Below are 24,043 nucleotides of genomic sequence, written 5' to 3'. Positions count from 1 at the left end.
AAATGTTCTCCAGCCAACACACAAGAATCTCGTTAATAGCAGTGGCTGGGAGTTTGAAGGCTTAAGCCTGGTGCTGGGTTTCCGTGTGTGTCAGACACCCAGCCAATAACAAAAAACCATCCGTCATAATAGCATTGGAACTGAAACGTTTAAAGGATCAATGAATCTCTAGTGTCCTGGTCAAACAAGGTAATCTGGTCAGCTTAACCTGCTTGGAAGAAACTTGGCCACATGTTGGAATAACAGGAGATAAAACCCTGCACTTCATAATTCAAGGAAATAGGAGTCAAACCATCAAGACACAGCCTTTAAAGTTGTAGACTTATTGTGATATCCTGCCCTTTATGCCACTTTGGATATATCCTATACATTAGCTGTGGAGTTTGCACGTAGCGTCCAGTGGTGAAATAGTCATTGAGGTTTCTGTGTACATGCATCGCAAATCAAGTCCTGGTGATCAATCTATGTGCTACAGGCTGCTGGCATCCTAGTGATTTTAAAGCCACAGGAAATATGATAAATGATCAGCTTCTGGATTGATTTCAAAGCAGGAATTCAGATTCTAGTTAGAAATTTCTCAAACTTGGCCTCGTTTGTCGAGATGTCACATTCCTCCCCACATACATATATGCACACCATTCCAAATTGATTCCTCCCTCTTAATCTCCCAATAGTAATAATACTTACATTTCATGCAGCACCTCAGCACTCTGTTGAGACGTCTCAAAGCACTTCACAGAACATACTGTAAAGTCTATTGACTATATTTTGTGGGTGAAATGTGGCAGTCTTACGCACAGCAGAATCCCACAAACAGTTGTGGATTGAGTGACCAAATTATTATTATTTTTTTCGAAGGGATTATTACCCCCGGAAAGCGATCCGCCAATTGACTTAACAACCGAGTTCTTACTTAGGTAAACAGAGACGTGTGGAGTAAGGAAACTTGCCCAAGGTATCGCCCAGCTTGGGAATCAAATCCAGGTCCTCTCGCTTACAAGGTCCGTGCTCTTACCAATGCACTACAGGCTCCTTCCATCCCCCCCCCCCACAACCTTCCCTGTACCCATTATCATTTGTAGTGACTAGGAAAAGAGAGGAGATGGAGCAAGGAAATGCGGACAGAGATGAGGTTCCATCCAAATTGAAAGCAAAGTAAGTGGAGTGCACAATGTTTAAACCCAGCCCTCGGCTCCATCTGGCTCCACTAATGGGAGCAAAAAACATCTCAAATCCCAACAGTACATAAAGGCAGTGTTAGTCATTTCCTGCCTGCCAGGTTCTGCTTACATCCCCGTCTAAAGAACGCAGCCCAGCTCGTCAAAAGATATTACTCAAACTGACCGCAGGAGACTGAAACATCCCAGAACCTGCAGATACGCAACAGGGATTTTTGAGATGGAGGCCAAGTTGTGGAGTTGAATAATAATTACCCATGCATTTGATACAGCCCCCTTATCACATCTTTGTCTCAAAGCGCTTCACAGAATATACTGTAAAGTTAATTGACTGTGTATTTTGTTGGCAAAACACAGCAACCAATGCTGATGGGTGTGGGTCAGAGGACAGAGGCAGCTGGGAAGTGTCAAGTCTTGTGAGAAAGACTATCAGTGCTGGCCTGTTCCCCATCACACTGCAGCCAACTTAGTGACTGCGCTCCCCATCAAAACAACCTTAATCTCTTAGTGCGATGGGCTGTCAGAACACAAGCAGCGCAGAGTGCACCGTGCCCCAGATGTTCACTTGACTATTAATCGGGGAAAAGAAAAACACAGCTTGTGATATTTGGTTAGGTCGTTAAACACGAGTTATCTATTCGAGGAGCGTTTTTCTCGCTGGTGAGATGATTTGCTTAAGTCACAGGAGCCATCCTATAATGAGCTCTGCCGATGTTCACGCACTCGAATTTGAAGCCCTGGGTCTTTACACATATACACCGAGGTCCTGTCTGCCTGTACAGGGGCGTTATCAATCCCACAACGCTATTCAAAAAGAGAAGAGATTCTTAAACGGAGTTGGGTTTAAAGCATCATCCGAAGGTTGGCACCTCTGACAATGCAGGCGAGAGTGTGACTAACCGAGCCAGGCTGACCTTTATTGTGTTTAAATTAGGATTTGGCTAAGATACGTAACACCCTTGAGGATCTTGGTAAGAGTAAATTCAGAGATCTTTCAGAGATGTCACAGCTGAGATTGGCCAAACAGCCCCATTCAGTGCCAAAACATGCTATGATTCATCGAGATGAAATATGATTTCCCCTGAGTCTTGTTTAGTGAAAATTCATGTGATACCGGCTCTAGATATTAGAACATTTTCCCTAAGTGCTGAAAGGACCCACTTGAGAAAAGAGTGTTTAGTGCATTATTTGAGGCGTTCCTTGCAACGACAGATGATTGTTTTCAAGCTAAACAGCTGTTGCGGGGAAAGTCCTTGAACATTAGTATTTAGGGCCCTGGCAGATAAGGATGTTTGTTACGTTTTTTAAAAAAACTGGAACAATTTGGGAGAAAGAAACTTAATGAGACGATCCAACTGATCAAAAGCCATTAATAATAATAATAATAATCCTTGCCTTTGATGTAGCACCTTATCATGTCTTCGAGAAGTCTCATAGTGCTTCACAGAATACACTTTAAAGTGAATTGCCTTTATATTTTTTGGGGAGGAACACAGCAGCCAGTTGTGCACGGTCGTGTCCCACAAAGAGTCGGGTATTGAGTGACCGAATTATTACCCTCTCCCCCACTTGAAATGCCACGATTGCCAAGGAGAGGCGAGTTAGTCTTGGTTTCTTGTATTTGTTTTGGAACACACAGCACGTACCCAAGAAACAAGCCAAGTGCGTGTGAATGGCGAAGACCCAAATGCGGTTGCTGATAGGAACATAGGAGGAGGCCATTTAGCCCCTCCAGCCTGAACTGCCATTCTATAAGATCATGGCTGATCTGTACCTTAACTCCAATTACCCGCCTCTGCCGCATATCCCTTGATACCCTGACCTAACAGCTATCCACCTTGGCCTTAAAAATGTGGATAGATGGATAGGCAGCATTCGGTGCGAAAGATACTCAATCTCCGCGCCTTATGAGTACTGCACATGCCTTAAGTAGGTCACAGAGAGGAAGCACAGGAGGCCAAGCTGGAGGTGTTCCCACACAAGGAAGTTAAGAGCATAAAATAAAACCAATCAGGTATAAGCCCTCTCGTATCCTGCTCAACCAGTTTGTGCCACAAAAACCCTAATAATGCAAGCATCAGCTTCCTTAACTCGCGACATGTCTGTCCCTTTTCGGCCTGTTTCCTTTGAGCAGAAAAAGCATGAATCGGTGGAAACCCAATCCACTGCGGTCATCGCTTTGTTTTTCTTCTTGAAAGTTCTGCATAGGGGATAAAGTGTTTCTAACCTGTGCGGAAGGGTTGTGCCACCTACAATTTAATGTCCTTTCTTTTGCCACTAATTAAGTACTTTTAGCGGTTTAATAATTCTAACACAGGGACATCGGAAGGAGGAGCCAGTATGCTTATCAAGCTCCTTCCCTTCCTATGTCCTAGAATTATTTTTAGGGTAACTCTTTAATTCTTGAGACGGGCCTTGAAGGAGGCAAGGGAGGGAGGGAGCGAGTCGGAAGGGGTCTGAAATGGCACCCCCAGAGGGGGTGGGGGCAGAGAAGCTGAAGGCCTGACCGACAATGGTGGGGCAGGCTGGGCCGAGCAGAGGAATTGGACAGGTTGATATGGTGTTAATAGGTTGAAAGCTGGCTAGGTGGCTAACTCGTAGTGTAGCTAGTTAGCGAGCTAGCGAAAGAGGATGAATTGAGGAGAGAATAGCCCTGAGCTACTTACAGAATAAGAATGGGAATGGGCAGGCTTTCTGGCTTTCCATGGGTTAGGCAAACGGCCAAGGAGAAAAGCGCAGGGCGTGAAAATAGTCAGAAAATTAATGGGTCTCTGCTCATTCTTCACAAACCAGGCACAAAGAAAAGGCGTAATCATCATTACATTTGGCGATGCTCGCCTTATTAAATGCAAGAATTATTCGGCAAGTAAATGAAAGCAGCTGCCCGTAGCTTTGTGTCTTTTTTTTTTTTGCTTAGATAACTCAGAAATGTTATAGCGAGTTGTAGCTTGCTCTCCCGCTCCAGATTTCTTGTGAGAATCAGCAGACATCGCCTCGCTTTCTCTTGTCTCCTTCTGTTTATTCAACTGCAAAGACTAATATGTTGTCTAATTAACATCAAATTGTCAAGTAAGATTCTTTCTCCTGGCCACAGCCACTGTTGGAGGATGTGAGCCAGGTTTGTTTGGGATCTGAACAGAGCCACACATGAACTGTTACTGCCTTCACAGAATGACTGGAACCGACCCATTCTGATCCAAGCCACAAAGACACAAGCATGGGATACACTTTTTTTTTTGCTTGTAAATGCGCTGCCAAATTAGGACCCCTGTGGAAAATACAATACTTAATAAAAATGAATTAATTGCATTTGACACTGTGCCTTATCACGTGGTACCCTAGGACCTCTCAAAGCGCTTCACACGATTTTATTCTGGAGTGTACTGACTGCATTTGTGGGCAAAATGCGGCAGCCAATTTGTACACAGCAATGTCCCACAGTCAGCCGTGAAGTGAATGACCCATTTTATCTAGGGATTGTCGGCCAGAACACCAGGAGAGAGAAACTCTCTTCTCTCTTAGAATAGCGCCATGGGATCTTTAACGTCCACCTGAACAGACCCAGCTGGGGAGCTTGGATTAAAATCTCTGGTACCTCCAACAATACAGCGAATTCCCAAAGTACTGTATTGGAATCATACTACTTTGATACTGGCTTCTCCTATATCACCTAAACCTAACCCTATATCACCACTACCTCCGCAATCTCCTCTACTCTTCTGACCATGAAAATCAGCCTAAAACTCTCCAGATCATTCCCTGCCCTTGTGTGGGACATTGCATGTTCTCTTTTACACGTTCAGTCATGTCACACAGGAACTCACTTCCTGATATAACAGCCCACAGATTTTATACAGATCCTCAAAATTTCTGCCGTGGGAAACAATAACCGGGACGTGCTTTAACAAGAGTGCGTGAGAGAAGGTGGAAAATTAAAACAACAATAACAGGTGAAAACAACTTGCATTTACACAGTGCCCTTTATACAGGGCAAAGTCTCGAAGTGCCTTAACAATGGCAGAGCCTGACACCAAACCGGGGGAGGCGGGGGGGAGATAACGTTCACATGATCGAAGAGGAAGTTCTTCAGGAGTGATCCGAAAAAGGTGAAAGAAGGGGGTGAGGAGGAGGGATTGAGCGAGAGAGTTGATGGGGGAGGGGATGAAGGAACGAGCAGGAGACCAGAGCCAGCTGAGAGGAGCGGGTGGCGGAGTGGGAAGTGAGCACGTCGGAGAGGGGAGGCGGCTGGTGTGAAGGAATTTGTAGACGAATATGTAGTTATCCATTGTAGCTGGGAAACGGCAGGTAAACCCATGCCAGAGGGCTCTGACTCCAACTCCTCGTTTCATTGCCAACTGCACCTTCTTGTATCAACGTATTCAGCGCAGACGTTAACCTTGGATTCTAAACATCTCGTCGAAAGCACCTCCAGCAACGAAACGTCCATCAGCCTGGAGTGTGAGCTTAAAGTCCCAATGTGGGACATCCTTCTGACTCGAGGAACAAGAATGCTACCAACGTAGGTGGAGCATGGCTTGGCTCATCAATGTTTGCTGTTGACTGTGGCAGGCGTTTTAGTACGTTTTATACGGTAATAATATATATATGTGTTTTTACAAGAGGATGCGTGATCTCGCTCTCTACTCAGTTGATGTATGGTGATGCCCTCTCACCCCGGAGCAACGAAAGAAGCCCGACCTTGGAGAAGAATTAACCTTCAGATTCCCTTTGTTGTGTGTTCAAATACACACTTCAAACTCAAGGAGAGAATGACATTGCCCTGTATTGTTATGTATTAGTTCCCACGTCAAGACTTAAGACTCCCACAGTCTAAGCTGAGCACTGGGGGTGTATTGCTGCCTCGTCGGCGGTGCCATTCTTCAGATGAGACGTTAAACTGAGGTCCCGTCTGCCTGTTCAGGTGGATGTTAAAGATCTCGCGGCGCTATACTAAATGAGAGGCGAGTTTCTCCCTCTCCCGGTGTCCTGGCCAACAATCCGCCACCAAAGTATAAAACTGGTCACTCACTCCACGGCGGTTTGTGGGACATTGCTGTGTGCAAATGGGCTGCTGCATTTCGCCTACAAAATATAGTCTGACGCTACACTTGGTGTGTGTCGGACAAGACCAGGAGCTCAAGTCACAACAGCTCAAGTCACCTCCCAGAGGGGATACAAACATTTCAACTGATTAGCAAACATTGGTGAAAACAAGTTGAGGCTCTTCTCATTTGCTCACAAAAGCTACCAGCGTTCACCTACAAAATACACAGTCACTACACTGTACAGCGAATCCTGTGGGGTTTTTTTGTGAAGCACTTTGAGACATCGTCCCGACATAAAAGGCATTATGCCAAAATGCTAAAAGGGTTATCATTATTATAATTACCACTCACTTTGGTTACCATAAAGTTACTTTTTTTTAAAAAAAATAAAGTGGGCTTTGAATAAAGTGCCCACAACACTCAAAAGATCTTCACAGAGAGTCCCTGCGAGGTGTAGTGACTGTGTAATGGCAAGGTAAAGCCAAAGAAAAAAAAGGCAAGGGATGAGTTTCATGGCGAACTGGTGATATTTATTTTGAAATCGGAGTGAAGGGAAGTGTGGGGGGTGTGTGGGGGGTGTGGGGGGTGTGGGGGTGGGTGTGGGGGGGATGTGGGTGAATAACAAATCCATTGGTTGTGGCACTTGACGCCTTTCATACCTAAACCTGCAGATTAGCAATGATTTCATGCGAGGGGTGGGACAGGGATTCTTGGCATTTCACTTCACTCCTTGTGAAACTTTTTTTTGATTGTAGCTCTCCCCCTCCCTCTCCCTCTCCCTCTCCCCCTCCCTCTCCCTCCCTCCTTCTCTCTCTCTCTCCTTTTTTTTCTCTCCCCTTTTTTTTTGCTGGGCTGTTGGAATCGAGAGATACACTCACACACACACACACACAGAGAGGGGGAGAGTGGATGATGGTCAGTTGAGGGTTTGTGTGGGTCACTGCGCTTTGGGCGATTTCGGGATTCACCAGTTTTCATCTGTTGCAGTCGAGGGCTGAGTCCCACTGATCTGTGTCTGTGAGTGTGTCTCTGTGTGTCTCTGTCTCTCTGTGTGTCTCTGTCTCTCTGTGTGTCTCTGTCTCTGTCTCTCTGTGTTTGTCTCTGTCTCTCTGTTTGTCTCTATATCTCTGTGTTTGTCTCTATCTCTCTGTGTGTCTCTGTCCCTCTGTGTGTGTCTGTGTGTTTGTCTCTGTCTCTCTGTGTGTCTCTGTCCCTGTGTGTCTCTGTCCCTCTGTGTCTCTGTGTGTCCCTGTGTGTCTCTGTCCCTCTGTGTGTCCCTGTGTGTCTCTGTCCCTCTGTGTCTCCGTCCCTCTGTATCTCTGTGTCTCTGTGTGTCTCTGTCCCTCTGTGCGTTTCTGTGTGTCCCTGTGTGTCTCTGTCCCTGTGTGTCCCTGTGTGTCTCTGTGTGTCCCTGTGTGTCCCTGTGTGTCTCTGTCCCTCTGTGTCTCTGTGTGTCCCTGTGTGTCTCTGTGTGTCCCTGTGTGTCCCTGTGTGTCTCTGTCCCTGTGTGTCCCTGTGTGTCTCTGTCCCTGTGTGTCCCTGTGTGTCTCTGTGTCCCTGTGTGTCCCTGTGTGTCCCTGTCCCTGTGTGTCCCTGTGTGTCCCTGTGTGTCCCTGTGTGTCCCTGTGCCTGTGTGTCCCTGTGCCTGTGTGTCCCTGTGTGTCCCTGTGTGTCCCTGTGTGTCTCTGTCCCTGTGTGTCCCTGTGTGTCCCTGTGTGTCTCTGTCCCTGTGTGTCTCTGGAGATGCCCTGCAGTTGTTGGCACACTCTTTGTTGCCATCGATGCTTTTGGTGCTTATCAGAAGACGAGAAAGTCGCCTTTGACATCAACAAAAAGATCAACCAGGCTCTGAAACAGCAGAAAAAGCGACGGAAGAAAGAGTTGAAGCTCTTATTGTTGGGTAAGTACATACAGAAAGGTGTGTTATGGTGTGTGTGGCTTTAAATTATTAATAATAATCTCTCCTAATAATAATAACCTCTCTTATAATACTAATTTCTCCCAATAACCATCCTCAACCGATTCTTAATCAATAACATAACCTCTTGAATATTCCCAATTATCTAATCCAGGGGTGGAAGTCAAATAATTTTTTTTTAAACCATTGCAAGGATTATTATTATTTCATTATTACTATTATTACATGTTGGAAAGGTTTGGAAAAGTAATGTTCTTAAAATTTTTCGTTCTTAAAAAACATCCGAGCGGTTTGATCGGAATTCGAAATTGTCGGTCTCTTCATCTCCTTCGCTCTCCAAGTCATAAAGAAAGATTTTCGTCCTATTTGGCGGTGGGGCTGGAGGGGAGGGAGAGGGTGGGTGGGGGGGGGAAGGAGATGGGTTGAGGGAATGTTGCAGTGTCTCTTGTTGGCCACAAGGAGGCGCCCTCGCGGTGTGGCCTTTCACATCGGGATGACGTCCCAAGGCGTTGGGTGATGAGGGGTTTGCACCCGAACTGCGGGTTGGGATCAGAAAGAGAGGGTCGGAGAGTTGAAGGGTCGGGTGGGATGAGGAGAGGGAGGAGGGAGAAAGGAAGATGACCGAAGGTACGGTTTAAAAGGAAGGCCTTGGCTCGGATGGTAGCACTCTTTCGCCAATAGCACTCTTGGAATAGCACCAAGAATCTTCAACATCCCGAGGAGCAGACAAACGAGCCCTGGGTTTAAGGTCACATCTGAGAGGCAGCACCTTGGACATTCATTGGAGAGTCAGCCTGGAATAGACTCTCAGTCACTACACCTGATTACACCCTCGGGGGCGGTGGGGGAATTGTTTTACACACTGGGAGACTTTTATATTTCAGATGTAAGATCTGGCGGTTGTGGGTTACAAGCCCCTATGTCAGGACTTTGAGCCCCTTGTCTGGGCTGATGCTCCAGTACTGGGGGGAGCTTTGCGTTGTCAGAGATGCCGTCCTTCAGGTGTGACATTAAACCCGGACCTGTCTCTCGCTTTCTGGAATTGAGGATCAGCCATGATAATAATAATAATAATAATTATAATAATCCTCGCATTTGATATAGCGCTTTTCACGTCGGGAGGACGTCCCAAAGCGCTTCACAGAACACACTGTAAAGTGAATTGACTGTATATTTGTGGGCGAACGCCGCAGCCAATTGCGCACAGCAATGTCCCACAAACAGTCATGGATTGAAAATGACCAATTTATTATTGTTTTTAGTTTTTGGAGGGAATATTATTAGGCTCTGTGTGGAGTAAGGAAACTTGCCCAAGGTTTCGCCCTCTGCCTGGAATTGAACTCAGGTCTCTCACTTGCAAAGCGAGAGCTACAGGACTCCACAATAGATCCAATAGAATGATGGAACAGGCTTGAGGGGCTGAATGGCCTCCTCTTGTTCCTATAGAGTCAATCATGGTTCTTTGTCTCCCCCCCCCCCCCCCCCCCCCCCCCCCGACAACAGATGAGATCAGCCAGCTCCATGCCAATCAGGGAGCGTGTTTTTTTTCCATTTTAGGATGCCTCCCTCTTCATATCAAAATGCAACGATCAGTAGTTACTGGAAAACACTCCTGCAAACAAATTTAGCAAATTATACAGGAAAACATCTCAGAGTGGTTTCCAGTAACTACTGATCGTTGCATTTTGATATGAAGAAAGCAGATGAATGAGGCAGCGAGGGTGGGTGATTGGGGATAGTTTGCTTCTGATGTGATCTATGAACAGATATAACCTTACAGCTGCCCAGTCTTAAACCTTTAGGGGTTTGAACACAAAGCTCCTGTCCCTCCTCCCCCCCTCATCTGATACAAACACTGACACCCAGACCATAACAATCCTGTATCTCATGGAGATCTGGCATTTTCAGCAGTTTCTGACTTGTCCAACAGGCTGACGTGATGGAATTTAAGCTGAGACTCCTCAGGGCGTTGGGCTGAAAGACCCTTTAAAACTCGGCTGACATAGTGCTGGCCAGCAAACCCAGAACATCTGTGTCTCAACACACTGGGGTGGGCCTCCTGACTGACTCGCAGAATGACTGTGGGACAAAGGGAATGAAATCACTGAGCCTCTGTTTAGGAACATTGGAACGTAGGAACAGGAGGAGGCCATTCAGCCTCTTGAGCCTGTTCTGCCATTCTATAAGATCGTGGCTGATCTGTACCTCAACTCCAATTACCCGCCCTTGCCCCATATCCCTTGATACCCCGATTTAACGAATAAGGCCAAGGACCCATTTCACCCCACCCCGCCAACCCCCACCAGTTTATCACAAGATGTTCGGTTAGTCCCAAAGATAGTCGTGAAGTGTGGGAGGGGAGAGGAGACAGGGAGGGGAGAGGGGCAGGGGAAGAGGGAGGTAGATGGCGGAGAGGAGGAGGACCGTTTTCAAGGAGACCTTTTTTGCTCTATTTGTTAAAAGGGTGTGAAGTGAGCGAGTGCTGGTGTGACCTGCTCGAACTCTCTGCTCAAGCGAGGTCAGATTTCCAGATCACATTCCTCATCTCTAGCAAGAACTGGCTTGTCCGGGAGACATTCTCACCCGCAGGACAGGACAGTAACCCAATACCCCGGGGGAATGTGGAATGCTTTACCTGACAGGAATGTTGATCACGCTTCTGGCCCCCAGGTCTTGCTCTCGACCATTTTAAGTGACTTTCCATAGCAAAAAAAATGTTGCCACTCAATCCGCGACTAATATACTGTAAAGTGAATTGACTGTGTATTTTGTGGGCGATTTGGATCTGGACCTGAAAAGGAAAAATTTGTAGTGCTATGGGGTAAGAGCGGGTGAGTCGGACTGGTTGGATAGCTCTTTCAAAGAGCGGTCATGGGCACGATGGACCGAATGGCCTCCTTCTTTGCTGTAAGATTCTACGATTTTATGTCTGAACACCCAACTGGTAGAAGAATCTCTGCAATGCTGACTGTTGTGACTCAGACGCGAAGCTATAGCCAGAGGCCCTAAAGACTCGTTTGGTCACATTTTTATTCAACAGCCAATTCCAGGGGTTGCTTGGGGACTCCAGGCGAGGCTAGAACATTTCAAACTTTGGGCCCCTTTTTCTCGTTCCGAGACATGACCCCCTTAACCCACGCTATATATGCAAGTTGTTACAAGTTCATGGCTTTCTATGGAAGGGGGGAAAATGAGGAGGGTGTCCCCTAGTGGCAGCTTGACTTAGGAAGCTCAGCACATAATGATAATAATAATAATAATAATCCTTGCATTTAATATATCTTCGAGAATATGCTGTAAAGTATGCTGTGTTTTGCGGCAGTCAATTGCGCACAGCAGCGTCCCACAAACAGTCGTGGATTGCGTGACCAATTTCCCCTCTCAGGGGGAGTTGACTGTCTAACCTTGGCTCTTGCCAACCTGCGCCTATTACTTTCCGGAATTAGGTAAAGCAGGGCGCGTCCCTCCCTCCGGGGAGGAGGGGCGGAGAGAGAGCGAGCGAGAGTACGCATTCCATTCCAACAGTCTACCTCTTGCACTCTCTTGGACGTCGGTGGGTTGCGTGGAATTCTCAGCCTGGTTTGGATATTCCTAAGCACAGTGATGGGTTTCCCCCCTGTGTCCGCACACCCCCCCCCCCCACCACCACCACCCAAAACAATTAATTGGCTAATAGCCCGTGCATTGAGGCTGTCAGTGATACGAATCAGGTCAGCCAGTTTAATGGAGCCTTTTGTGGACATTATATTCGAACCGCAAGGCTGTTGTTATAATTAACGCCATGCTTTTGGGTCATGTGGTTTCCCGCTACCTGAAACGATTACTGATTTCTGTTTCCTGTAGAGAGATTGTGTGTCTCTGTGTCTACTAAGGTGCCATGTGTTTGGTTTCCTTAGCAACGTGAGCCACGTCCCAGACTGGACACGATGGGAATTTACGACGTGCATTGTGGTAACTGTCACGTTAGCCATCACGCATGATAATTATCACAATAATCATTAAGACGAGTGAGCAAAAAAATCTTCCCGCCTTCGTGACCTAACTGTAATCCTTGGAACTTGGCCCTAGTGTAGCGACTGTGTATTTTGTCGGCAAATGCAACAGCCACTTTGTGCTAAGCAATGCCTCGCAAACAGCCATGAAGTGACCGATCCACTTTATCAGGAGGATTGCCGGTCAAGATAGCGGGGGAACAACCACAAACAGGACCTCGATTTAACATCTCATCTGAAGGAAAATAAAGCCTTCCCCCCGCACCACCCCCATTCTACTCTCCCCTCCTCCCCACACCCCCCTTCCCCCTCCAAGAAAAGTAATTATAATCTTTGCATTTGATACAGCGCATTACCATGACGTTGAGATGTCTCAAAGCGCTTCACGGAATATACTATAAAGTGGATTGATTGGATATTTCGCGGGCGAAACGTGCTGGTCAGGGAGTTGTTGTCCAGAGAAGTGACTGCATGCAGCACCCAATACAGGACCAACAACAACTTGTATTTATACAATGCCTATCACGTTAGGGTAACGTTTCAAAGCGCTTCTCAGTGATGGGATTTGACCCTGAGCGTAGGAGAGGTGGCCGAAGATGTAATTTGAGGAAGAGGGTAGGATTTGAGGAAGCGTTCAACGTCAGAAAGAGAGAAAGTTCTCCAGCCTGTGCGATGCTGTGGGTGAAACTCTGGGCAGAGTGAGATCATTCCCTCTGAGTCATGCAGAGATGACCCGGGTCGTGTGGTTTATCCTGTTACCAGCGAAGAATTTGTCACTGGCCTCGGTGTTGACGGCTGGCAACGGCCTTGAAGTCCACCCAAATTCCCGCAGTTAATTATTACAAATCCCGAAAAAATGATTTCCCGGGGATTTTGGCCAGCCTTCAGATGCTCTCGCTGATTTGCACTGAGAATGTAACAGTTCTTGTTTTTCTCTCTCTTTAGTATTATTCTCTCTTCTCTCTATAACACCCTTTAACGCGATTGACTGTAATACACAGTGACTGCGTTTTACAGTATATTCCGTCTCGAAGACGTGCTAAAAGGCGCCGTATCAAATGCAAGTCTTATTATCCAAGGGAACGTTGAGATACTGTGATGATTTCGGAGCCTCTCAGCTCAGCCTGGTCAGGTGTGGGAGCCGTACAACATGGCGACTTCCTGGTCGTGGGGTCATCACTCCCTGAGCGATCGTACGCAGCACAGCACCCAGGAAGCGATGTTTGTGCTGACCTGATGACCTGGAAGTCCCAAACCAACTGTGGGTCTAGTCCCCCCCCTCCCCCCCTCCCTCCACATGGTATTATAAGAGGGGGATGGGGCGCCTTGTAACAGGGTTACACTGGATAATAGTAGACCATCGAATATCGTGTGTAACCCCTTTTTGTGTGACGTCGAAAACAGGTACCGGAGAGAGCGGGAAAAGCACGTTTATCAAACAGATGCGGATCATCCACGGGTCCGGATACTCGGAGGAAGAACGGAAAGCCTTCGCGAAGCTGGTTAATCAGAACATAGTCACAGCCGTGCAGTCGCTGACCAGAGCCATGGACAGCCTGAACATTCCTTACCAACACCAGCACAGTAAGGTGAGCGCCTGGGGTCACAGCCACTGCAGGACAATTGAAGCTGAACCGGCAATCGCTTAGTTAAATACAATTATTATTATTCTAATAATAATCCTTGCATTTGATATAGCGCCTTATCACGTTGTCTCAAAGCCTTTCGCAGAATATACTGTAAAGTGCAGTGAGTGTGTATTTTTGGGGGTGAAACCCGGCAGCCAATTGCGCTCAGCAGCGTCCTACAAACCATCATAGAAAATGGAGAAATACCTGGGGAGTGGGACTAAACGAGATCTTACTGAGAGCAAACGTGGATAGGCGTAAGGAGTGAAAAGGGCCCCCAAAGGTATTTCACCCACAAAATACACAAGTCAATTCACTTCACAGTGTGAATCCTGTGAAGCGTTTTGAGACGTCTTGAAGATGTGATAAGGCGCTGCAACAAATACAGGGATTATTATTATTCTGTTCTGGATGAACTCTGTGAATCCATATTAAGCTGCTGGGAATCTGTGTGGGAATGGGCTGGGGGTGAGGGTGGGGCTGAGGAGAGGTGGGGATGAGGGTGAGGGTGAAGGTGTGGTTGGAAAATATCACTGTGACACCCTGGTATTGTTTTGTTCAAGATGGATTTCCCAGAACCAATTTACTAAATTGTTTCTATAAAGACTAGGAACAGGAGACAAATGGTCTTGTTTATTACCCATTTGACACAAAAATGCTTGCTCCGATCAAATAATTCTGCTGCCAGACAGTCCCAAAAGGGTAACTTAACACTGCTAATCGCCTTGGGTCCCGCGAGCAACAGCCTATTTAGTTTGTCTTAAAACCCGCCCGGCCGCTATGACAAAAGCACAGCGGAGAACATGGCCATTCCACTCCCGATAATAATCGTTTCCCCCCCCCCAAAGCTAAACTACACCGTTTCTCCTCCCCCCACCCCCACCCCTACCCCACCAACCCCAGCGAGAACGGGGGTAAAGGAGCTAAAAAGAAACTTGTGGCAACAGAACGTACAAAACTGCAATTGGAAGGAAAGTGGAGAAGCAATGTAATGGAGTGTGTGAGAGGGTGTGTTGAATTGAATTGGGATTAGCATGTGTATGTGTATTATATATATGCATATATATATATATAATATATCGAAGACTCAAGCCCCAGCCTAAGGGTGATTTACAACCATTTACCCAAAATATAGCAGCACAGAAACGGACCACTCGACCCAACCAATCCAATCCGTACTGGTGTTTACACCATATGAGGCTTCACCCATTCCTTCCTCCCTCCCGCATCCTCCAACTCCCCTCTCCCTCATTTGAAGGTCAATCTCCCTCTTGAAAGCATCTACACTGTCTGATTCCACCATCGCCCACCACACACACAGTCAACTCACATCCTGTGAAGCGCTATGAGGCGTCTTGAAGACGTGATAAGGCGCTGGGTCATCTGCAAGGATAATTATAATTATTATAAATTCCACAATCTCACTAACCTCTGAGTGTAGTAGTTCCGCAATAAATTCTCTTTTAGATCCTCCCCCAGTCACTATACTTGTGCCCCCCCACCCTCCCAACCCACCCGGTAATGCAATCCCCAACCAGTGGAAACAGGCTGTTTCTGTTAACCTTTGATCTGCCAAATACTGTTCGACACTTTGGAAGATTCTTCGACTTTGTGGCTGCGGTTCTGAATTCTGCCTTTAAAAAGGGATGGTTCCTGTTGCCCTGACAAACCTGTTCTCTCTGTTACAGCGCAACGCTGAGCTCATCAAGGACATCGAAGCTTATAAGGTCAACACCCTTGAGACGCACTTCACGGACGCGATCAGAGGCTTATGGAGCGATCCCGGGATAAGAGCCTGTTACGAGAGACGGAGAGAGTTCCAGCTCCTAGACTCCACTACCTAGTAAGCACTTCCATCGCTCTCTGCGTGCAGCCAACACGGGCATTTGGCCTGGGCTGTGCTGTCACGGTCGTGGTTGTTACCGGCTGGGGAGCACTTTGAGGTGTTTCCCAAGTTAGAGGCCCTGCATCAGATACAAGGATTGTTGTTGGGATATTATTTGATTGAACCTCCAGCAAAGCTACTTTACTGCGAACGGGGACAAGCTCCAGCAGTCCGCCCTCTGGTGACGGCCCAGAGAAACATGGATTGAGACGTCTCGAAGACCTGATAAGCCGCTATAATCAATTGCAAGGACTATTATTTATTATTATTGACACTGACCCCCCTGCCTCTTTCTCCCCCCCCCCCCCCTCTCTCTCTCTCTCTCCCAGTTACCTGAATAGCATTAACCGTATCTCAGCCAGTGATTACATCCCTTCTGACCAAGATGTCCTGAGGGTACGTGTTCCCACGACGGGGATCAACGAGTATTCGTTCAACATGGACAAAATTTCATTAAGGTAATAATAATAATAATACTTGCATTTGATATACCTGGCATTTATTCAAATGGACGGAGAGAGCGATATGAGCATTGGAGCCAAGATATGTTTCATGGGACTCATCAGAGTAGCACAGATTCACCAAATAATTGCATGTTATTATTATTAATATTAATAATAATAATTAATAGCAGTATTATTGGGAAAGACTCCCGAGTTGTTATTGTTTTTGGGGGTGGGGGTTGGGGCTTGTGATTTTTTCTTCCTGGTTGTTCGGAGTGATGTGTCTGTCCTGAGGAGAGGAATGTAACAGGGCTGTGTTTGCTGGTTAGGATAGTGGACGTGGGTGGACAGAAGTCCGAGAGAAGGAAATGGATCCACTGCTTTGAGAACGTCACCTCGGTCATATTCCTGGCGTCACTCAGCGAATACGATCAGGTCCTGGAGGAGAGTGAGAACGAGGTGAGAAGATGGAGAGTTTTTTTGGGGGGGATGAGGAGAGAGTTGGGGTGGGGGAGAGAGTTGAGGGGGGGGAAGGGATTTTGTGTGTGTCTTAAATCAGGGAAAATAGTCCAACGTGAAAGGGAATCGATGACCAAACGATGTGCCAATGGTTTGTGTTCTAGAACCGGATGAAGGAGAGCTTGGCTCTGTTCCACTTCATCCTGAAGTCCAGTTGGTTCGAGAACTCGTCAATGATCCTCTTCCTGAACAAAAAGGACATCCTGGAGGAGAAGATCCTCACCTCCCATTTAGGAGATTATTTCCCCGAATTCCACAGTGAGTGTGAAACCTCTGACCTCCCCTCCCTCAGACTCTCTCTCTCGCACCCTCTCTTTCACACTCATTTTCTCTCTCACACACTCTCACTCTCTCCCCTCTCTCACACTCACGTTCTCTCACATTCTCTTACACTTTCACTCTTCCCTCACACACACACACATACACACTCCTCTCTCTCTTTCTTTCACACTCTCACACACTCTCTCCCGTCTCACACACACATTCACTCTCCCTCCCCCCTCTCACTCACACACTCTCGCTCTCTCTCTTTCTCTCTCTGGCTCCAGATTCCAAGAATTCCAAGAAAAACGCCACGGATGCCATGGATTTTATCCTGCAGATGTACCTGAGAGAGAACGAGCTGCGGCGAACCATCTACACACACTTCACCTGTGCCACGGACACAGAGAACATCAGGAAGGTCTTTATGGATGTCAGAGACACGGTGCTGGTACAGAGCCTGAGAGACCTGGATTTACTGTAGAGAGACCCTTGGGGATGAAGGGCGGGGGTTGGGGGTGGTGTGAGTGGGGGAGGAAAACCCCAAGAGTTGCCGAAACCTCTTCGTCAAGACCTGTTACTCACCCGATGTGGGACTGTCAGGCTGACACATGGATTTTTATAACCGGCTGTTTTATCAACGTAAAGTTTACCTTTAAACTAAGGTAAACCACCACACGCACACCCACACCTACACACACATACACATGCGCACACCTGTGCGTGCACTCACATATACACACACACACATACGTACATGTATACACGCGTACGCACACTCACGCTAACACACACAGCCAAGCTCCTCGTTTCAGTGCAATATCGCTCAGGGGAACTGATTAGTTCCGACGGAATCTAATCTCCGAGCGACGCTCCCAAAGTGACCAACTTCCTCTTGCTGGATGGATTCTCCGCTCAGATCCTGTTGGGAATCTCCTCCTCCCCTCGTATCAAAGCCCCCACAACTCAGATTAACATCAGTGTAATTAAACACCTCTGTGAAGTTCCCTCGTGTAAATAACCACAACTCGCACTTATATAGCGCCCTCCACGTAGAGTAGCGTCTCAAAGAGCTTGTTCTCTGGGCCCCTAGGTTAAAACGTGCCTTTAAAACACTTTTTTTTAAAAAAATAATATAAATTCTGTCGGTAAGTTTATCGTTGAGAAATGCTGCCGTGTTTGCGCGAGAGAGAGAGAGAGAGCCGAGGGATTAATAATAATAATAATCCTTGCATTTGATATAGCGCTTTTCGCGTCTTCTCGACGTCCCAAAGCGCTTCGCAGAATATACTGTAAAGTGAATTGACTGTATATTTGTGGGCGAACGCGGCAGCAAATGTGGCACAGCAATGAGTGTCCCACAAACAGTCGTGGATTGAAAATGACCAATTTTTATTATTGTTTTGTGTTTTGGAGGGATTATTATCAGGTGTGTGGAGTGCTCTAACCGCTGAGCTACAGGACTCCACGATAAACGGTTTGACGATCGTAAACCGGCTGCAACCTACCTCTGGGATTCCCGAGGGTGGGAGGCAGGGAATTCCCAGCTTGGTTTGGAGACTCTTAAAGCAACGGTGATGGGTTTCCGCGCGCGTGTGTGTGTCAGGACGCCCGCCCGGCCGAGCACGAGACAAACCCGGAGGGGAAACCGACTGTGACCAGGAGATGGTGCTGTGCAACCGTCCAAACCCGGACTAACCTGTGTGATCAGTTTCCCGGATCATTCGATCGGTGATTGGCAATTTTTCTCCCACCCAATTTTTCATATTTTTTTTAATATCTCGGTGATTTAGGGAGGGAAAAGCACTCCCGTGCTGCGCACGCTGGGGGTGGGGGGGGGGGTGGGGGGGGTGGGGGGTTGCGGGGGTGGTGGGTGGGTGGAGGGGGAATCTCCCCATTGTCAGAGACTCCGTCCTTCGGCTGAGACTTTAAACTTAAGTCCTGGACATCAGTGTGTGTCCGTTACGGGTTTCGCCCGGACGCTATCCGCAACGAGAAGGGACTTCACAGAACGTAGTGTAAAGTGTAGTGACTGTGTGTTTTGTGGCTGCGGAAACACAGGGTAACTCCACTTTACGGTAAAATCCTGCGAAGCGCTTTGAGACGTCTCAGTGACGTGATAAGGCACTATATCAAATGCGAGGATTATTATTATTATTATTATTATTACTGTGTTCCTCCAATTTTTTTTCCGACGGGAAAGACGCTGTAACAAATATAAGGATTCATATCATTGTTATCAATATTATTATTTATTGTCGGTGATCGCAGCGTCGTACACAATTCAACCGTCACTCTTGCTGCAAGTGATCAGATGAGCAGCACAGCAGGACTCGGGCTCAGGGAAATGCTACCTGTCTGTGTCGGAGAGGAGTGAGAGAGGGGGCGAGTTACGAGTTAACTGAGATGGAGCAGACTGGAGGAGACTAATGATGGTCAGGGTACCAAAGCGTGGAAATGCCCATCTGTTCGGCTGCTTCTAATTGATTCGCTTTCCGAAGGCCGTTTTCTCTCCCATGTCTGTGGTTGGAACGCTGCCTTTCATCAGGAATTTTAAAATGAAAAAGCGTCCAATTAATTCCCCGACCCCCCACCACCACCACCACCACCCCACCCACTGGGGGCCGGAGGAGCCGGGCCTCTGAAATTCCGCTTTGAGTTTTACGACCAAGAAAATCGGGTTCGAAATCGTCTGCCGTTCACAACGCAATTGAACGTGTCAATCCGCCACGACCTGTGGCTTGCGGTCGAGGTGTCTCGAAGGGCAGGATTTTACCGTGAGGCGTAGTGACTGTGCGAAGATGGCGAGCTGTGGATTGGGGGGGTGTGGGGTGGGGTGGGTTCAGAGCTGGAGCGACAGCCTGGACTGTGAGCGTCAGTCCTGATACTGAGAGGTTTTGAACCCATAACCTTGTGCCCTGGAGGTGAGGCTGATGTGATTCAGGTCAGCGTGGAAGCAAAGTGACTGATTGCTAACTCGTCAGCTTCTATGCGCTCTCTTTTCATTGCCATTCTGCTCCAGACTCCCCTGCCCCCCCCACCTCTCATCTCCCTTTACCCCCTCGTTAGCACAGTCACTCCACTTTACGATAAGTACTGTGAAGCGCTTTGAAACGTCTCAAGGACGCTATATCAGTTGCAAGGATTATTATTAACATTAACTGCGGAGCACACGGCGTTCAACCCCAGCCCTTCTCTCTTTAATTGTCAGAGCTCTCCGTGCCCCACCCCTCGTGATAGTCGCTAAATAATAAATGCAAATAATAAATAGAAATGCAAAAACTGTCGTCGTTTGGTTCAGAACAAATCCATTCAAATCGTCAAGACCGAGGTGGAGAGATGTTTGTCAGATCAGGGCGTCCAGGGATATGGGGCAAAGGCCGGTAGTTGGGAGTTGAAGTACAGATCAGCTACGATCTAACAGAATGGCGGGAACAGGCTCGAGGGGCTGAATGGCCTCCTCCTGTTCCCGTGTAAATTTCCGTTGCAAAGTTTTAACAAAGGGCGCCTGAAAGGATGGGAGCGCGGGGGAGGGATGGAGGTGGGTGGGGGTGGGGTTCATGGCGGGGAGATGAGACCTTGTTGACAATAACTATTTAGAACGTAATGGAAACGGCTTTTGTCTGGGCACACGGAGAGAGAGAGGAGATTCTCATCCAGAGCAGCGTTTCGAAGCGAAAAAAAAACCCACCTTCTTTTCCCTGACCTTATAACTGAGCGAGGCAGCCAGCGTTATGCTTGTAAACAGCATCTGTGATATCCGCACAGATTTATTCATCAGTATCTGATAGCAAGCTGCTGAGAGTTGCAGCAACTCCCTCCCACACGCCCCCCCCAAATCCCCCCCCCACCTCCGGCCCGACTCCGAGTCCCTTCATTCCAGAATCTTATATCAACCAAATAGAATTCATTTGGTTGGAACACGAGGCGAAAGGGTCACTGACGCTCACTGAGAACCTGTGTCTCTTAAATGAAAAGAGATCTGGTTAAACCCCCCCCCCCCCACCCCCGCATCCCTCCCCCCACCCACCCCCCCACCCACCCTGGCTATTAAACTGGGGAGGGGAAACTGCTGTACAAAATTGGCCTCCGCATTTCGCCCACAAAATTCGACTCACTTTACAGTATATTCTTCGAAGCGCTTTGAGACGTCTCAACGAAGTGATAAGGCGCGATATCAAAGGCAGGGATTATTATTATTATTAAAGCAGATTCCTCTCGGTTTGGGGAGGTTTAAGCTGCGATTAAATGCTTATTAATGTGGCACTGAGTGAAGTGATTCGATCGTTTGTTCCCCTTTATTGCCTTCTCAGATATAAAGCTATGTGCAATCTGCAGAGAGAAGCAATCAGCAGAGATGGTTTTAAGAATCCTATTTGCTTTCAGGAATCAAAGTGCCCTCTTCACCCTCCCCCCACCACCCCCCCCCCCACCCCCATATACACTCACACACGCACACACACACACTCCCCGAGACATAATTCTTGCCATCTCTCAGTGACGTCTACGACAGGGAATTTTTTCTGCTGATTAATCCTATTAGCCAGCGGGTTATATGAACATGCGGAGTGCGGTGGTGGTGGTGGTGGTGGGGGGAGAGGGGGCAATGGAAAGTGAATCTGAATCCACTTGGCCCCGAATTGGGAGTGTTCCTATCCCATCCCATCCCGAGCCCCGGGGGCGAGAGACACATTCCCCACCTCTCTCTCTTGGAACAGTGCCAGGTGGGATCGTCACCTGAACAGGCAGATGGGACCTGGGTTCTGTGTTTCGCACGTTTCGCCCACAAAAAAATACCCGACTCACTTTACAGTCTGTTCTGTGAAGAGCTTTCAGAGGTCTCAAAGACGGATAGAAGGATGATTATTATTGCTGTGTTCCTTTGGAGTCTTGATATGGCTCCCCCCAGTCCTCACTTGCTCCCCCCCCCCACCCCGCCAGCCATGTCCATTGAAAACTGGGATCGACTGGCGTTCCCCCACAATATTACACCATCACTCCAACTCACAATATACCCTGCGATCGAGCTTTAATAATCGTTGCATTTAAATGAGACGTCTGAGTGACGTGATAAGGCGCTATATCAAATGCAAGCGTTATTATTGTTAAAACACAGTCACTACACTCAACTGTACGCCCTGCGTAGCCCTTTGAGACGTCCTCCCAACATGAAAGGTTTCATGTTTTGACGTGAAAGGCTCTATACCAATGTAATCTTCTTGTTTAACAGCTGTCAGGTTTATTAGTGTCATTCGGACGTTCTTATAAAACTTGATTCAAACTCAATATTAAATACCGAGATTAGCCTCATTCGGTGTTTAGATGTGCACAAACCTGGGCCATAACCCTCTCTTTATTCCTCTTGTGAAAGGGTTACAACAACAACAACAACTTGAATTTATATAGTGCCCTTAATACTGTAGAGTCTCGGAGCACTTAACAGTGGTGAAGCCTGTCAACGAGCCGGGGCGAAGGGCGGGGTGGGAGGGAGGAGGTGACTGGAAGCGGAAGATCTTCAGTCATGATCTAAAAGAGGGGAAGGATGGGGTCAGGGTGGAGGGAGGGAGAGAGAGAGAGAGAGAGAGGGGGGTCGGAGAGTTCCAGAGCCTCGGGGGGTAGTGGCTGAAAATGTGGCTCCCTTTGGTGGAGGGGACAAGGGATGAGCAGGAGGCTGGAGCCAACCGAGCGGAGCTCTTGTTGTGTGTGTGTGTTTGTGTGTCTGTGTCTCTCTCAGTGTCACAGTGCAACAGAACACATCATTTCAGCCCTGTGAGTGAGTCCGTAGCATTTATCTGAGTAATGACTCTCGCCTGGGCTGTAAGGTAATCTCTATTATTCCGCTGCTGGAAATCACCCCATACGCTTCTGCAATAATTACCCTAAAATAGGCTTTGGCTTTATTCAATCTTCGCAACTACAGCAGGGGCTGTTAGCCCCCACTCCAGTCTCCCCTCATCTCAATGAGACCATTAAAGCAGCCAACACTGGGGAGCCGGGCTGCAAGCCGACAAATTCTTTAGCTCTCGAGACCTTTGGTGTGACCTGAAACACTCGATGGAAACGAAATTGAACGTGTAACGCTAAAGCTAATTACCCGTTGTACTCAGGGTTTGTGACGAACGCTGTCATTTTCTCTCCCCGGGGTAAGGGACCAGTGAACCACACACACGACGCATTTTGTATTGTGTGGCCGAAGCACAGCAGATAATTGCGCACAGCAGCGCCCCACAAACAGTCGTGGATTGAGTGACCGATTTATTCGCCCGCAAAATATACAGTCAGTTCACTTTACAGTGTATCCTGTGAAGCGCTTTGAGACGTCTCAAAGACGTGATAAGGCTCTGTAGCAGATGCAAGGATTATTCTTATTCTTATTATTTATTATTATTGTTGTTTTATGTTTGCAATGGATGGCAGAAGTCGTGGGCGGCGAGGGGACCTTCTGGGTTCATTGGCTCTGATGTCAAGTGGTATTAATCTTCCATTTGTGTCCACGCTCAGCCTCTCTCTCTCAAGCGCAGTCTCTCTGCTTCTGATTACATCTGGAGATGAAATGTGATTTCCCGACAAGTAATGACAGGCACAGAACCTGTGGCCAGCCAGAGATTTGACCGTCTATGAATTAACGTCTCTCTCTCTCTCTCTCTCTCTCTGCCTGCGCAAAAGAGGCCAAGAGAGCGAGTTATTATCAATCTTAGCTACAATTGAAGGGTCAGGATCCTCTTCTGCTTTACAGTTGATGGGAGAGGCTGTTAACCTGCCAATTCAAGCCCCAGACCAGAGTTTGCTGAGAACAGACCATGAGGTGATTTTCCAAGGCTCTTAAGAGGGAACAGGCTCTTAAGGAAGAATTTTCCGCCACTTAAATTATGAAGCAAATTTTGTGAATATACACCGTATATGTGATATACAATATATATAATAATCCACTTTCAATCCATTCTGTGAAGCATTTAGAAACGTCTCGAAGACCTGATAAGGCACTATATCAAATGCAAGGATTATTATTATTACTGTAAGGATCTCTTCGAGACGCCTGCTCTCAGACTGAAGAGCTCCTGGGTTTGTCTCTCGGTCGCTCAGCAGGTGAACTGACGAAATGGAAGGAACGGTTCTCGGCGGAGCTCTATCCAGGCTCTTACCCACATTAGCCGACGTTTACTCTGGACGAGGC

The 24,043-nt window shown here is 47.5% G+C and overlaps 1 protein-coding gene across 1 annotated transcript; it reads left to right on the top strand.

The window, feature by feature from the left end:
- The first annotated feature begins 7,935 nt into the window (after nt 1-7,935).
- On the top strand, nt 7,936-17,373 carry LOC103182067 (guanine nucleotide-binding protein subunit alpha-11-like). Its single transcript, XM_007898924.2, has 7 exons — nt 7,936-8,123; nt 13,538-13,722; nt 15,450-15,604; nt 15,976-16,104; nt 16,419-16,548; nt 16,713-16,866; nt 17,157-17,373. Exons 1-7 carry the CDS (start codon nt 7,967-7,969, stop codon nt 17,351-17,353), a joined length of 1,107 nt encoding a protein of 368 aa, XP_007897115.1. The 5' UTR covers nt 7,936-7,966; the 3' UTR covers nt 17,354-17,373.
- The last annotated feature ends 6,670 nt before the right edge of the window (nt 17,374-24,043 follow it).

This window comes from Callorhinchus milii, unplaced genomic scaffold (genome assembly GCF_018977255.1).
Source record: "Callorhinchus milii isolate IMCB2004 unplaced genomic scaffold, IMCB_Cmil_1.0 Scaffold21, whole genome shotgun sequence".
In the NCBI taxonomy this organism is placed as follows: Eukaryota; Metazoa; Chordata; class Chondrichthyes; order Chimaeriformes; family Callorhinchidae; genus Callorhinchus; species Callorhinchus milii.
The sequence above is the reverse complement of the archived record's forward strand: the minus strand, read 5'-3'. Positions and strand labels throughout refer to the sequence as shown.

Bases quoted from the DNA above. Each gene is read 5' to 3' on its own strand.
- LOC103182067 (XM_007898924.2), top strand. From the start codon at position 7,967: ATGCCCTGCAGTTGTTGGCACACTCTTTGTTGCCATCGATGCTTTTGG. The intron at 8,124-13,537 runs GTAAGTACATAC...CGTCGAAAACAG, and splicing joins GTTGAAGCTCTTATTGTTGG to GTACCGGAGAGAGCGGGAAA. The intron at 15,605-15,975 runs GTAAGCACTTCC...TCTCTCTCCCAG, and splicing joins CTCCTAGACTCCACTACCTA to TTACCTGAATAGCATTAACC.